At 41.3% G+C, this 15,900-nt stretch overlaps 1 protein-coding gene across 17 annotated transcripts in view; it reads left to right on the plus strand.

Annotated features, from left to right (window-relative positions):
* The window catches only part of KANK1 (KN motif and ankyrin repeat domains 1), a 215,813-nt gene that overhangs the window by 191,145 nt on the left and 8,768 nt on the right, over positions 1-15,900 (plus strand). For 12 of the 17 annotated variants that reach the window (XM_069576426.1, XM_069576425.1, XM_069576436.1 and 9 more), the window contains 4 exons: positions 9,012-9,203; positions 9,858-9,966; positions 11,148-11,393; positions 12,771-12,858. In XM_069576426.1, coding sequence (XP_069432527.1) covers positions 9,012-9,203; positions 9,858-9,966; positions 11,148-11,393; positions 12,771-12,858 — 635 coding nt within the window. The remainder of the gene's footprint in view (positions 1-9,011; positions 9,204-9,857; positions 9,967-11,147; positions 11,394-12,770; positions 12,859-15,900) is intronic. The other 5 variants (XM_069576427.1, XM_069576442.1, XM_069576435.1 and 2 more) reach the window with 1 other exon arrangement.

Raw genomic sequence — 15,900 nt, forward strand, 5'->3', positions numbered from 1 at the left:
GAATACATTTCTGTATGTATATGATCACTTATGGAAACCTAGTATTTTAGTTTAAAGAATTTACATTTGGGCTCCAAAGCCAGGTGTTCTGGGTTTGAATTCCTTCTCAGCACTAGGACAGGTTGTCTTTCTTCCCTCACAGGGTTGAAATGAATCTTTAGTGAATCAGTATGAATGAAGCATTTGGACTAGTCTGCAGTACAAAGTATAAATGCTGGCTGTCCTTGCTGTTAACTGTTTTCCATGCTTACAAAAATGGAAAGGTAGGTCTAGAACAAACTGCCAAACAAACATGCTATGAATAGTCTTTTGTGTTTAATGCAGATTTTTGTCTTCATAATTTTGCCTAGCCGTCGCCTTCCCCTGCCCCCCATTATTACACCTCTCCAGGTAACACTTTTATCAAGATTACTACAACAATGAGAAAACACAAAAAGAGTAGAATAAATTTTCAATTCAGATTCTTCTGTAATCTGTGTCAAAGCTTAAAATGAAGCACCAAATTAAACTAGGTGTATATTAGTACCAAGCCCAGAGAATCCTCTTCAGTTTTCCAAGGGTTGAAGATTGGAAGGTATCAGTTTTTAATATGCAAAATAGCATTATTTTAACAGCATGATAATAATGCCTTGCACTCCTATTCAGTTTCTTGAAGTTGTAACTGGAGTATGTGCTTATAACAAGTTAACAGTTCAGAAGAACACAAAATACTGAGAGCCTCCCTCATGCTGTCATGGGGTAACCGCTTGTGTTTGGTATGTTCAGGGGTGCAATTCTGTATTTCAGAGACATCATTTTTTTATATTTGAATCATATATGGCCTATGTATTTTTCACATGAAACATCACAGGCATTTTTTCAGAATTTGAGAGATAATGTCACAGTTTTGATGCATCTGAATTTGATGGTAATCAAAGATGATCTATAAAGTACTTTTAATGTATTTAATATTTTCTTTCATGGAATTAGGTTAAGAGGAAATAAGTTTCTAAGAAACCTCAGGGAAAACATGGTTATTCTTTCTGTTAATTAACTGGATTGTTTTGGTTTGAGAAGTGGATTACTTTTTCTTTTTTTTTTTTAACCTCTGGAGAGAATATTCTAGACAAATGACTTGCAGTTACAAATATTCTAAAAATATGTGACTGTCTCTGAGCAAATAACAAACAGAACTATCTATAACTGTGGAACCTAACTGCCTGCCACATGATTTATAGAAAATTCATCTCTCATACTCAAATAAAAGAACTGCTTTTTAAATCAGCTTCCATATTTGCACTCTTAGTTATCTTGGGTTTGCTAAAGAAAAAAATTTATGAACTTGAAGTCATTCCCATAACTGTGAAAGCAATTTTGTAGACAGAGATCTGAGCCAAAGCAAAAACAGGGAAAATAAGGTCATTACAAAATATCATTTCTAGTTAGTTTCCTTAATTCAAATCATACACCATTTACTGGTCCCAGTACCTCTCTTTAAAATCACAATTTGCTTTTAGTAATGCCATAAGAGCATTGAATAATCCAAACCAAATGTTTCTGGAACATTGTGTGTGAGAGCATGATGTAAAAGTCTTCTGACCCAGAGGTCAGAGAGCTGATGTCTGGTACTGGTTGCCCAAGAATTTGCAGTCACGCCTGGGCTGAGCGGTATTGGGCTGCCATGTCCTCCTATGTCATGAGAGGGTAGGTTTAGATTTTTCTTCCATGGGGCCCTTTCAGCAGGATTATTGTATAAAATTAGCTCTTCACCAGGCTGCCCATCAGATTCATCTGAGGAACATTTTTTCCCCAAATTCGTGATTTTCTGCTGCCACCCACTGCTACCACTCAATAAGGCACACTCAGGTCCTATTTCTGGGAAATATTGTGGAATAAACAGCCTTAAAGTGAGTGCTATTTATCTGGGCTCCATGGCTTCATGAAATGGTTTTGTGTTTGGAATTTTTGTAAAGAAAGTGCATAATTTTTATCAGACTCTGAAAAGGGATAGCTGACCGTCCCCCCCCCAAACCCCCGCAATGCCCAGATTGAAATTACAGATCTAGGACATCTGTTACTGACCTTGGGAAAAACACTTCAGCCTTGAGAAAAATCTTTTATAAAGATTTAAAATCGGTCCACCCTCTTTGTGAGCCCTGCAGTTGACTCTTGTTTGAAAATAGTTTCTTAAAAGAGAAACTGATGCTTTATCATTTTAGATGAGTATTAGTGAAATAAGTATATGCACTCTGGGAAAAGATACAAGTTTACTTTGACACTTCTACTCTGAATGAATCTGTGAAGTATGTAGTTCATTTCTGGCTAAAGCATAGAGATAGGTGGTTTTTAAGAACAGAAGTGGCATTTAGTTCCTGGATGTCCATTCATAAATGATGAAGGGAATTGTTGGTAATGGTTGATGGTTATAATCACTGGTTCTTCCTTCAATCAGCAAGTCATTTGTATCTCAGTAAACATATTTAAAGTTTGCTCTGTCCTCATCTCTGTTCGGATTAGTTGATAGCTATGAATTCGTTGTCAACTGTATTCAAAGTGTGGTACTGAAACAGAGAGACAAAGTGGTGAAGCCTTGAACTTGTAATCCAGTTGAGAAGCAAAAACACGTATACCAGAAATATGAATGGTAACCTGTGGAGGTGTATGTTAGCCACCGAATAATATGAAAATAAAAATGCTCGAATAATTCAGCTTCAGTTAAGTTCTCTGGGCTTTAGGGAGAAGATGAGCTTAGGATAGAGAAGACGTTAGCTGTATCTGGAAGAACACAAGAGCACATCGGCTTAACCCAATTTTTAGTTAATGCAGCCTGTCAGTGTGGGTTTTCTGGGTCAAGTCTTGGATTGGTGTGTAATTAAGTGTGGGTGGGGTTGTGGTAAGGGAGCATCTGATTCTTGGTACACTCTAGCATTTTAATTTCCAAATACCTGCTTTTAGATACATTCATGACAGCTGTCTGGTACCTCTCAGGAAAATACTAAAATGGCCCTAGAAATTATTACACTGCAGTTCTCACCATTTAGTGACTTTATGTCGGTGGCCACAAGCATGGTTGTTCAAGAAGAGCTCTGAGAGATGAGCCTACAGACAGGAAGGGATTGTCCTGTCTCCTCCATCAAAGCTACATACTTTCCACTCAAAAGCAATGTGTACCAGTAAAGGCGATCCTTCATGAATAATCTCTACTGTCTGTTCCCCAAACTAACATGTAGAGTGAAAAGGGTACATTTGTGCTCAAGCCCTTTTCCTTATGGAAAAAATAGAAGTGTTATTTTAGACTCATTTGAATTCTCAGTTACAATTTGAGAAAATGCCAAATGAATGGCTTCCATTATGACTCAGAAATTTCAGTCCTACTTCTTTTTGACAAGTAAGCTAGATGTTCTTTAAAAATCAAATCAAATGTTTAACTGAAAGTCTGGTACAATAACATAATTAAATAGTTGGCCACACTGTTCATAGTTGTGTTTTCAGAAAGCACTTGGCATTATAAATAAAAATATGAGATAGCATGCCAGAAGAGCTACAGTATGTGAACAAAGCAACTTTTAAAATCCATTTTATTTATAAAAGTCAGTTTTCTAACAAATTTAGAAATATATTTGCTATGTGCCAACAACTAATACCCACTCTAGACAGAACAATATCACAGAGGAGACTGTAGGAGGTGATTTCTTTAAAAGCTTCTCTGTCTCTGTTTTTCATTGGTTTTTTAAAATATATAAAAGTGGCTCTAATGATAAAGAACCTGCTTGCCAATGCAGGAGACATAGGAGACTCGTGTTCAGTCCCTGGTTGGGAGGATCCCCTGGAGGAGGACATGGTAGCCCACTCCAGTATTCTTGCCTGGAGAATCCCTTGGACAGAGGAGCCTGATGGGCCCCAGTCCATGGGGTCATGGAGAGTTGGACACGACTGAAGCGACTTAGCATGCACATAGCTTTAACATTTCTAAAGTCAAAAACATAAAAAAAGTTTTCCTTTTTATTTTTCATTACAGTTTGCCTTAGCTTGTAGTAAAATTACCCATATATTAAATGCTAAATGTACTTTAGAATTAGATTAATGCTTTGAGGATGCTCTTATTTTCTGGAACACTGAGATTTTTGTCACTTGCTGTGTCTTAGTTATCACTAATCTGGTCAAGTTGTAAAACGGAGCTCATGCTTTACTGGCATTTATGGCCATTATAAGTTTGAGTTAATGACCGAAGATTGCAGTTGCCCCCTCCCCTGTTCACTGACTCCCCAGTGGTACCTGCACAACTATTGCCCGCTGTGGAAATTTTGAGCAGCTTGGGCAGTGTACCAGAATTCTGAAGGTGTTTGGTGACGATTCCTGTTGTTTAACCCTTACTGTTTGCATGGCATTTACTGTTAGTCATGGACTTCTACCATTAGTGGTCCAGGACTGCTAACTAAACCACCAGTAACTCCTGATAATTCACATGGTCCAAGTTGATAGAGTGAAATCAGTTTTTGTTGTTCAGTTGCTAAGTTGTATCTGACTCTTTGTGACCCCATAAACTGCAGCACACCAGGCTCCCCCGTCCCACTATCTCCCAGAGTTTGCTTAAAATCATGTCCATTGAGTTGGTGATGCTAGCTAACCATCTCATCCTCTGCCACCCCCTTCTTCTTTTGCCTTCAGTCTTTCCTAGGATCAGAGTCTTTTCCAATGAGTTGGCTCTTCTTAAAGGAAAGTCTAAACTCTTGTTTACCGCAGTCAAATTTTACATTGTTTTCAGCAAATTTTTGATTGGTTAATTAAATTCACTGGTTCTTAATCCTAGCTGCACATTAGAATCACTTGCAAAACTTGTAAAAATTTTACTTATTTATTCATTTATTTTTGGCTATGCTGGGTCTTTGTTGCTGAGTGGGCTTTTCTCTAGCTGTGGCAAGTAAGGGCCGCTCCCCAGCTGCAGCGCACAGGCTTCTGGTTGTGGTAGCCTCTCTTGCTGTGGAGAGTGGACTCTAGGGCTCGTGGGCTTCAGTAGTTACAGACCACCCCTATCCCCCACCCCGTCTCACCCCTGCCCCGGAGCACAGCCCTGGTAGTTGTGACACACAGACTTAGGTGCTCCGCTGCAAACGGGACTCCCCCAGACCAGGGATCAAACCTGCGTCTACTGCATTGGCAGGCGATTCCTCACCACTGAGCGAAGTCTCACTTGGAGAGCTTTAAAAACCACTAATACTGGATCCATCTGCAGATAGTTCATTGTATCTTACACCCAACTCAGGCATTCTAAGGGCACCCAGGTTGAGACCATTGACTCTTGTTGGCCACTTTAATTCTGACTTTTTTGGCTGCACTTTTCATGTGTTTTACTTGAACACAGCAGTCATTTGTCAGTCTTAATGCTGGTGTGTATGTCATCTTATCTATGCCCACTAAACACAATGGGTCTTTATCAAGATCAGGCAGTGGTTTCTGGGTCACCCAAGAGCAGCCAGAGTTTCAACAACTCTGAAACCATTTTCTGATGATAAAGGTGACAGATTTCCTCTGACCCAGCTAATGAGAGCTAGTTTAACATTTATTGTTGCTCTTTGCCTTGCTCGTTAGACTTAGCAGAATCCCTGTGACTTTCTGTTGAATTACACAGGCACTTACTGAAGTCTTTCAGTTGTCCAGCACTGTTCAGAGCACTGCAGAGGACACAGATAATGTAGCATGGAGGGACTTCAGGGAGCTTACATTCTCACAGAAGGGATGTATAAGACCAAGGAAACAGAGGGCAGGATGTATTCTGGTCTGGACAGTAAGCCCTGCAGAACAGTAAGGGGTAAAGATCTTTGTATAATGGTATTATAGGAAAAAGGCTACAGGAAATAGAAATGACACCAACCCTTGAGAAGAATGAGTGGAATTCTGCTGGTAAAGGAAGCTGAAATTCCAGGCCTGTTAAGAAAGCCTAGTAAGGAAGGACAGCGAGGTGGGAGTTACTCAGTCACCAGACCACTCTGAGTAAGTAGAGGGTAGGAGTTGTTGAGCAGTTCAGCTACCCCAGGCAAGAAGAAGCTGTCCTGGTTCACCGTGAAGGATCCTCAGGCACCTGCTTGAGAAGGTGGACCTTGACTGGAGGAGCTGTTAAAAGCCCTAGTTTACAAAGCCAAGTTCTGGAGAAGAGGAGTGGTTGCCGCCAGTGGGAAGATTATCCAGGAAAGGGCAGCAGGCGGGAAGTGTGCATTTACTGGGTTGTCAGAAATGTTCTGTGGCTAAATTAAGGAGGTGCTCACACACACATGTATATTTGCCAAAATTCATCAAACTCTACACTGAAATTCTGTTCATTTTATTTTATATAAATTATACGTCAACTTAAAAAATATTTTTAAAGCTGTGTTTAGAAGGAAAGAGAACTATGGATTAAAAGACTTAAAAACCATAGTAATCAATGGAAATACAGGACTGAGGTTCTGATTCAAACACTATTAAAAAACATTAAGAGATCACTGCAGAAATTTGAATACTGACCAGGTATATAATACTTTCAAATTATCTTTTTTTAGATTTGATGGTTTTAGCTTTATGCTTATTTTTTTAAGAATGTGTTAGGAATATATACTGAAATATTTATGAATGAAAGTGATAGGATCTTCACCTTTTGCTTCAGAAGAATCATTGTGAATGGCTGGAAGCAGTATAGATGAAACCAGATAGCTGATCGTTATTGAAGCTAGTGATGGAAACAGAGGGATTTATTATACCGTTCTCTACTTTTGTGACTGTTTAAGGTTTCACAACAATAAAACTGTTAATGTATTTGCATTTTAAAAATCATTGCTCGTTCTTGAATGGGGAAGTGCCTAGTGAAGATGTTTCTCTAGGGAGTGTTTTGGCACTTGAGGATTAACTGTTGAGACTCTATGGAGGTTACTGTAGTAATTTCGAAGTAATGATGAATGAAGCTGGAAAAGGAGGAATGAAGATAAATGCCCTGCTTTGTTTACTTAAAGCAAAGGCACTGGTTGCTGCTGCTGTTTGGTTGACAAGTCATGTCTGACTCTTGGTGACCACGTGGACTGCAGCACACCAGGCTTCCCTGTCCTTCACTGTCTCCCTGGGTTTGCTCAAACTCATGTCCATTGAGTCGGTGGTGTTATCTCACCATCTCATTCTCTGTCACCCTCTTCTCCTTTTGCTTAAATCTTTCCCAGCATCAGGGTCTTTTCCAATGACTCGGCTCTTTGCTTTGGCTAGCCAAAGTATGGGAGCTTCAGCTTCAGCATCATTTCTTCCAATGAATATTCAGGGCTGATTTCCTTTAAGATTGATTAGTTGCTGTCCAAGAGACTCTCAAGAGTCTTCTCCAGCGCCACAGTTCAAAAGTATCAGTTCTTCAGCCCTCAGCCTTCTTTATAGCCCTACTCTTATATCTGTACATGACTACTGGAAAAATCATAGCTTTGACTGGACAGACCTTTGTCAGTGACGTGATGTCTCTGCTTTTTAATATGCTATCTAGGTTTGTCAGAGCTTTCTTTCCAAGGAGCAAGCGTCTTTTAATTTCATGGCTACAGTCACCATCCACAGTGATTTTGGAGCCTGAAAAGGCACTGGAGACATTTCTTATTCTCTGTCAGGGGTCACGTCAGGTCGTGGGGCAGTTGAACATTATTTGAAGGGCTGCATTCAGTACTCTCTGTCCATGCTGAGTTGGGAGGTGGATTTGTGCAGAAAGCACCAGAGAGGTCCCAGTGCCTACGGAACTAAAGGAGGAAGAACTGTGCTGCTGTTGAACAGAATTAAGAAGCGTCAGCCACATTGAAAATTCTGTGTGCGTGTGTGCGCTTAGTCACCTCAGTCATGTCGGACCCTTTGTGACCCTGTGGACTGTAACCCACGAGGCTCTTCTGTCCATGGGATTCTCTAGGCAAGAATACTGGCGTAGGGAGCCATTTCCTCCACCAGGGGATCTTCCCAACCCAGGGATCAAACCTGTGTTTCTTATGTCTCCTGCATTGGCAGGCTGGTTCTCTACCACTACCACCAGCTGGGAAGCCCACAAATTCTGTGCTATACATATATATACATATATATATATGTATATATATATATATATATCACATAATACAGTTTTTCTGCTTCATCAGTGAACAGATATTAAGTACCTAACATAAGTAAAAGCAACCTAGAAGATGCAGTGAGAGAAGCAAAGCTGATTAGATCAGTTTTGTAGGCCTTTAAAATATTTACAGACAAGAAGGGAGTCTAAGGAACCAGCTAGTACCTTGTATTATAGATCTTATAGGAGAGTCTTAAAGACGGGCCTTGAGAGTTCAGAGAAAGGAGAGTTAGTGTCCAGTGGGGAGATGAGGGAAGGCTTGGAAGAGGAAGTAATGGGAGGGTTGTCCGTGTGAGGGAGAGCAGCAACAGGCAGAAGAGAGTAAACTGAGGCAGGTGTGCTTGTAAGAGGAGACCCCACTTTCTACACTGGGAGGAGTTCCATTTGCTGGGATGCACCCCCAAAAGACCACAGGTGTAGTGGGAAATAACCTTGGAGAGGTAAGCTAGTGCCAAGTGGCAGATGTTAGAATATCTGGCTAAGTATTGATAGCATGAACTATATTTTCTGAGTGGTAGAGAGAGTTTTAGATTTTTCACGTTGTGTTTGAGCTGGAATAAGGATGGGATTTGAGCTGAGTGGGAATTCTCCTCTGTAGCAGTATGGGAGAGGGGTAAATGTGAAGGAGGAGGGACAGTCGGGATGCTGCACTGGTGGTCCAGGGTAAGGTAAGGTGGCAGCGCCAGAACAGACAGAAGAGAGGCACTGCGGAGCTAGAAGGACCGGCCCGGATGTGGTCAAAGGGAAGAGGTCAGAGTCAAGAAGGCCTTGGGGGTTTGATTTTTAGATGGCTTGGATAGTAGTGCTAATTATGCAGAAAGAAAACACCAGAAAAGTGCTTGAGAAAATGATGAATTGCAAGAATTTTTTAAAAAACTGTTTAGCATATTTTATCTGGTCCTAGCATCACACATTTGTCCATCCTTCTCCTTCCTCACAGGCAGTAATTTGGAATACACCTGTAAGTGTGGAGGCCTTCAGTCAGGAGGGCCATTAAACTCACAGACATCCCTGCAGGAGGTGGGGACCACGGAAGGGAAGCCCATCGGCAGCCAGGATGCCTTCCCCACCCAGGAGAGCATGCTGTCTCCAGTGAACCTGACGGACGACCAGATAGCCGCTGGCCTCTATGGTAACTCTCCTCACTCACAGCCCTTCTCAGCATCAGCATAGGACCAGAGTTGTCAGCATTCTAGTCTAATGCCCATGTTTCTTATAAATTGACCAGGAAAAATGATTACACAGTTGTTAGCAAGTAGGCCTAGAATATCTCTTAAGATTATCAAAGAAAGTCCCCTTAAGAAATGAGCTTCCCTTAAGAAAACTCATCTGATGTTGCAAATTACAAATGTTTTAAACAGCATTTCACTGTTTCACAGTCTGGCAGGTATAAATTTTTCTAGGTTTATCTCAACTGAAAAAAAAAAAAACCATAATAATCCCTATCTTAGTGCCTAGATGGTTTTTGAGGATCAAGTGAGATATGACATCACTTTATAAACAGTAAAGCCTGATATAGATGCTAGTTGTCACTGCTTTTGTTATGTCTGGAAGGACTAATGGATTTTTTTTTTACATTTAAAGAATGTTATTAATGGAACTTTGAATTATTTTCTTTGCACGCACACAATTTTCCAATGGATTTTGGACAAGTTTCTCATATATACATGCCACGATCTCTAGTTACATAAATAAAAAGTGAATGTACATGAAGAATACCTATTCACTTACTTATATGGGTATGAATTATATTTAATTTTGATCACCATGATTCACTTCTCCACAGTATGTACAAATAATGAAAGTACGCTGAAGTCCATCATGAAGAAGAAAGATGCCAACAAAGATTCAAATGGAGCAAAAAAGAATCTTCAGTTTGTTGGCATTAATGGAGGGTAAGGAAAGATGGAGGTACTAGTGTTGATACATGGTCTGTTTCCTTTGCCTCCTGTCTACCCAAGTCCTATTTAAAGGTGCTAGTCTAGGATGCTGCCGCATAGGGTGACAGAAGATTCGCTCCTCATAAAGGTGCATTTGGGCCTCTCTTCTCTCTTCTTGCTCTCTGTAAGGATATTTCGCTCTTGAAAGGATATCTGATGAAGCTGAGTAATTTACATCCTCTCGCCTTTGATATGAAACAAAAGGTCTTCAAGGAAAGCAGCAGGCAGCAGGTTGCCTGCATTGTTGGACAGCTTGTAACTTACTTGTGGCAGGACTGAGCAGCAAAGACCGAGAGCATTGCTCCATGAGCCAGGGATAGTCATCCACTCCTTCAGAATGGGTTGCTGTGCTTGGTTGGCTCTCCAGGCTTACAAACAAAATAGTAGGGCCTCTCACCTGAAGAGTAACCTCGCCGTGCCATCAGTTCTTCATTTTCTAAATGGAATGTGTTCTAGTTTTATTCCTTCTCTTGTAAGTGGCCCAGGTAAATAAATAGTCAAGCCTGTTTGTCCTCTTGCAGTTGAATCAAAGCAGTTAATCCTGTTAATCCATACATGGGCTCAACAGGAAACAGTAATGCAGAGTTAGTTGAGATAATATTTATAGTAAAGCGTGCCACAAAGGTTTAACTTAGTGGTGTCTGCTTTCCAAGTCATTAACGTTTTATTGGGTAATGTGTCCCACAGTTTGGAGAGTGTGTACCAGAGGAACTGTTGGTCACTTACATAATCTGTTCACCTTGGACAATAGGAGAATTAAAGGTACAAAATAGGAAGAATGAAAAGGGGAAAGAAAAGGAACAGGAAAGATGAACAACTGCAGAACTGATTTCCATAAAATAAGTTTCCTTTGATTTACACTAAGCTAGAGGTGCTATATATATATATATACATATTATTTTCTACAAGTGGTTATCTTATACTGCTCAACAACCTTGGTTATCCCTTTTAAGTGATAACCCATTCAAAACCACCAGATTTCTAAGTAGGCTTTACTCCAAACTTCTAAGTGCAGAGTCTGAAAACCACTGGTGAAATTTCTGGAGTCATTTAGCAGCTTTCCCTTCATAAACATTTCTGTCACTGGGTCTTCACGGGCACACCTCGCATCTCCTGAACTCCCAATTGCCACCTAGGTATGAAACCACTTCCAGTGATGATTCCAGCTCAGATGAAAGCTCTTCTTCCGAGTCAGATGACGAGTGTGATGTCCCTGAGTATCCTCCCGAGGAAGAGGAGGAGGAGGAAGAGGAGGATGAAGACACTCGGGGAATGTCAGAAGGCCACCACGCAGTTAATGTGGAAGGTTTCACGTCCACCAGGGTGGAAGATGAAATCCAGGTTCCAGAATGCGAACCTGAGAAGGTGGAAATCAGAGAGAGGTGTGGTACATCCTCCCCCTCCCTTCACCCTTCCCACGTGTGGTGTACTTTGGCAGTAGAATTGTCTGGTTGTGCAGATTGTGCAGTTGAATCTTAATAGATCAATCTTTCCAGTCTCCAAAAAAGGGCTAAACTTTACCTGGTGTCCTTAGCGGTGTGTACTTCTTGTCCTGATGCTGGTAGATACAAGTGCAGAAGTAAAAATCTGCTAGATCTCATGGTAGCAAAGAGAAGGGCTTGGTATCTGTTCACCTTTGTTTCTTTAACTGTTTAATATCTAACTTTGTATGTGGAGGCACCATCCATGTAACTTTTAAGCGCCACTAAAGCTTCCATTGTTTTAACAACCCCATTTATATTTAAAGGCATATTAGAATTTTTTGTAACCAACATATTTCACATTTTAAAGTTTCAGATTTTACCATTACCCATTTATCCTTATACAGGTGTCCTTACTGATATGGGTCCGTACTGATTATATGAGAGGAACAGTTTTTGGCCTCAACCAAAGGTCACATTTACTGTAGAGATGATGTGATTAGTCACATGCCCATAGTTTGTTGCTCATTGAGTGATTGAGATCACCACAAGAATGGCTTTGGGACTGTCATAAACAGCAGCTGAAATATCAAACACTCCGGTTGGCTAAAACATGTACTAAAAGTGTAGCCAATTCTAAAGACTTAGCAAACATGGAATTGATGCTTATAGAACAGGAGAGAGCAGAACAGGTGGAAATTTCAGTATGTTTTTTCACCATGTGAAGTATAACTAGAACATTTCAGAAAACTAATTTGGCAAATGAATATTTAACTGCATTAACACAAGGTAAGTGTCTTTGTACTTCAAGTATTCTCAAATGGCTCAGTATTTTGATATCTGTTGTTTGTTTTAAAAGTTTATTGAGGTATACTTTATATACCATATGTCATCTGACTTTTAAGTTCATGTTTTCATGTGGGTTAAATAAACCCTTCCTGAGTCACCAAATGTAATTTCAGATGTGTGGTTTACTGGTCAGCATAATGGGTGTGTGGTAATTCAGATGTCCTCAACCCCTCAAGAATAAAACTATGTTTAAGAACTTAGAACCAAAGAAGTGGAAAATCTCCATAAGGCCACACAAGCCAAGTGGTGAAACTGAAAGCTACCCTCATGAAATAAGGCCGGAGCTCTGGCTGGAGGCCTTGGCTCTGCGTGTAGCATCTGACCTCGGGCATCTGGGCTCTCCCAGGCAGGCACCTAGCACCACCACAACCTGCTGAGGTTGACCTGGGGCTCCTGGTCTTGTAAAGGGTTATGGAGTTTGAGGTAAAGATGCCTTTCCTTCTGTAGTCAGTCTTGAGCTCTCTTTCTTCTATTTTTTCCCCTTTTTAGATATGAATTAAGTGAAAAGATGTTGTCTGCATGCAACTTACTGAAAAATAATATAAATGACCCCAAAGCTTTGACCAGCAAGGATATGGTGAGTCTGACCTACAGACCCTGTCTCTAGGCTGCCCCTGGGCTGTTGTTGCCTGCACTCTTTCCCCACCAGACTGTTCCTAGTGCGTGGGCAGAGTGACGATCCTGCTGCCCTGCGCGCCGGGCGACCCTGTGAATGTCTCCCTCAGGCCGGACTGCAGATCTCGTTTCTCCAGCCTGAACTTTTCTTGGGGGCTGAGCATCTGTGAGGCAAATACTTGCATATGGAAAGGAGGGCTAATTGCGGCCATTCATCGTCTTTCGGCATGTTCGGCTGCTTACAGAACCTAGTGATCCAGGGAGCAGAGTCCTGGAATTTTCTAAGTTAGCCTGTGTTTTTAAGAGAAACCTATCTGAGCCGAGGTCAGCATTCCTTCCAATTATGAAACTGCGTATTATGCTCTGATGTGGAATGCAGGCAGTCACTATTTTTAAACCTAAAAATAACTGCACTTGTTGGCCGCTCACTGCTTGAGAGATTTAGAAGCCTGCGGCAAAGAGGTAGACAGTTTTGCCTTACGGAGCATGAATAGCATAACATCAGTTCAGTTCAGTCACTCAGTCGTGTCTGACTCTTTGCAACCCCATGAATCACAGCACACCAGGCCTCCCTGTCCACCACCAACTTCCGGAGTTCACTCAGACTCACGTTCATCCAGTCAATGATGCCATCCAGCCATCTCATCCTCTGTCGTCCCCTTCTCCTCCTGCCCCCAATCCCTCCTAGCATCACAGTCTTTTCCAATGAGTCAACTCTTCACATGAGGTGGCCAAAGTACTGGAGCTTCAGCTTTAGCATCATTCCTTCCAAAGAAATCCTAGGGCTGATCTCCTTCAGAATGGACTGGTTGGATCTCCTTGCAGTCCAAGGGACTCTCAAGAGTCTTCTCCAACACCACACTTCAAAAGCATCAATTTTTCGGCGCTCAGCTTTCTTCACAGTCCAACTCTCACATCCATACATGACCACAGGGAAACCCATAGCCTTGACTAGATGGACCTTTGTTGGCAAAGTAATGTGTCTGCTTTGAATATGCTGTTTAGGTTGGTCATAACTTTTCTTCCAAGGAGTAAGCGTCTTTTAATTTCATGGCTGCAATCACCATCTGCAGTGATTTTGGAGCCCCAGAAATCAAGTCTGACACTGTTTCCATTGTTTCCTCATCTATTTCCCATGAAGTGATGGAACCAGATGCCATGATCTTCGTTTTCTGAATGTTGAGCTTTAAGCCAACTTTTTCACCCTCCACTTTCACTTTCATCAAGAGGCTCTTTAGTTCCTTTTCACTTTCTGCCATAAGGGTGGTGTCATCTGCATATCTGCGGTTATTGATACCTCTCCCGGCAATCTTGATTCCAGCTTCTGCTTCTTCCAGCCCAGCGTTGCTCATGATGTACTCTTCAGAGAAGTTAAATAAGCAGGGTGACAATATACAGCCTTGACATACTCCTTTTCCTATTTGGAATCAGTCTGTTGTTCCATGTCCTGTTCTAACTGTTGCTTCCTGACCTGCATACAGGTTTCTCAAGAGGCAGGTCAGGTGGTCTGGTATTCCCATCTCTCTCAGAATTTTCCATAGTTTATTGTGATCCCCACAGTCAAAGGCTTTGGCATAGTCAATAAAGCAGAAATAGATGTTTTTCTGGAACTCTCTTGCTTTTTCCATGATCCAGCAGATGTTGGCAATTTGATCTCTGGTTCCTCTGCCTTTTCTAAAACCAGCTTGAACATCAGGGAGTTCATGGTTCACGTATTGCTGAAGCCTGGCTTGGAGAATTTTGAGCATTACTTTACTAGCGTGTGAGATGCTCACAAACTACTGCATTCTTTGGCATTGCCTTTCTTTGGGATTGGAATGAAAGCTGACCTTTTCCAGTCCTGTGGCCACTGCTGGGTTGCAGCTTCTTTCATAGGTTGGGCTTCCCTGGTGGCTCAGAGGGTAAAGCGTCTGCCTACAATGTGGGAGACCTGGGTTCAATCCCTGGGTTGAGAAGATCCCCTGGAGAAGGAAATGGCAACCCACTCCAGCACTCTTGCCTGGAAAATCCCATGGACTGAGAAGCCTGGTAGGCTATAGTGCATGGGGTTGCAAAGAGTCGGACATGACTGAGCAACTTCACTTCTTCACTTCACTTCATAGGTTAGACCAGGCTTCTGGTAGACACTTGAATTCAGTGCATTGAGAAGATATAGCATTTCATGTTATTCTAGATAGTAATGTTCATTGGAATCTTTGCATATTAGTAGAAGATTTAATGTGAAGTTTTATGCTAAATAATCAAAGTCTGCAGCTGATGAGAAAGTTGATTCAAAGATCTCACAAAGTTGTAGAGTTATGAAACCAAAATGTTAAGATGGATGTTAATGCTGGAAAGGCAAATAGTTTTCCTCATATAACAAACACAATCTGAAGAAAAATTCGTGATGGCAAGCACAGGAGAAGGACGTACGTGTGCCCACCAGGACATTCTATCCTGGTCTATCCTGCTTTAACTGAGGCCCTAAAGATTATAAGTAGCTGCTGGTTAGTGCTCAGAATGGATGATACCTGTCTTCAGTTCTCATCCCGTAGGTTTTTTTATCCCAGCTAAATCATATTACCTTGTTATATGGCGTCATTTTTTTAAATTATGCTGTATTTTCACATCTGTTTATATCGCTTTAGAAACTTAAATTTATCAGAGCCAGCTGAATCTTGACCTTCAAATATTGTACTGAGAAAGGAGCATAGTAGTGATGTTTACAGAAGAAAATACTAAATGGAGTCCCTGGCCTAGGGGGACATCTATGTACATGTTGAACTCTTATCAGGGTAGACTAAGTGCCTGCCTGTGCCTTGGTCACAAATAATAAGACCAGGAAAGGTCACTACAGTGTTAATATTTCCCACTAGGTTTAACCTGAACTTAAAACTGATGCTTTCAGACCCCAGATTTTATAGCTGTTATATACTGTTACTTTTACCTTTCCCGTTGTTATTGCTGTTTAGTCGCTAAGTCTTGTTGGACTCTTGTGCCCCCATGGACTATAGCCCCCCAGGCT

This window comes from Ovis canadensis, chromosome 2 (assembly GCF_042477335.2).
Source record: "Ovis canadensis isolate MfBH-ARS-UI-01 breed Bighorn chromosome 2, ARS-UI_OviCan_v2, whole genome shotgun sequence".
Taxonomy (NCBI): Eukaryota; Metazoa; Chordata; class Mammalia; order Artiodactyla; family Bovidae; genus Ovis; species Ovis canadensis.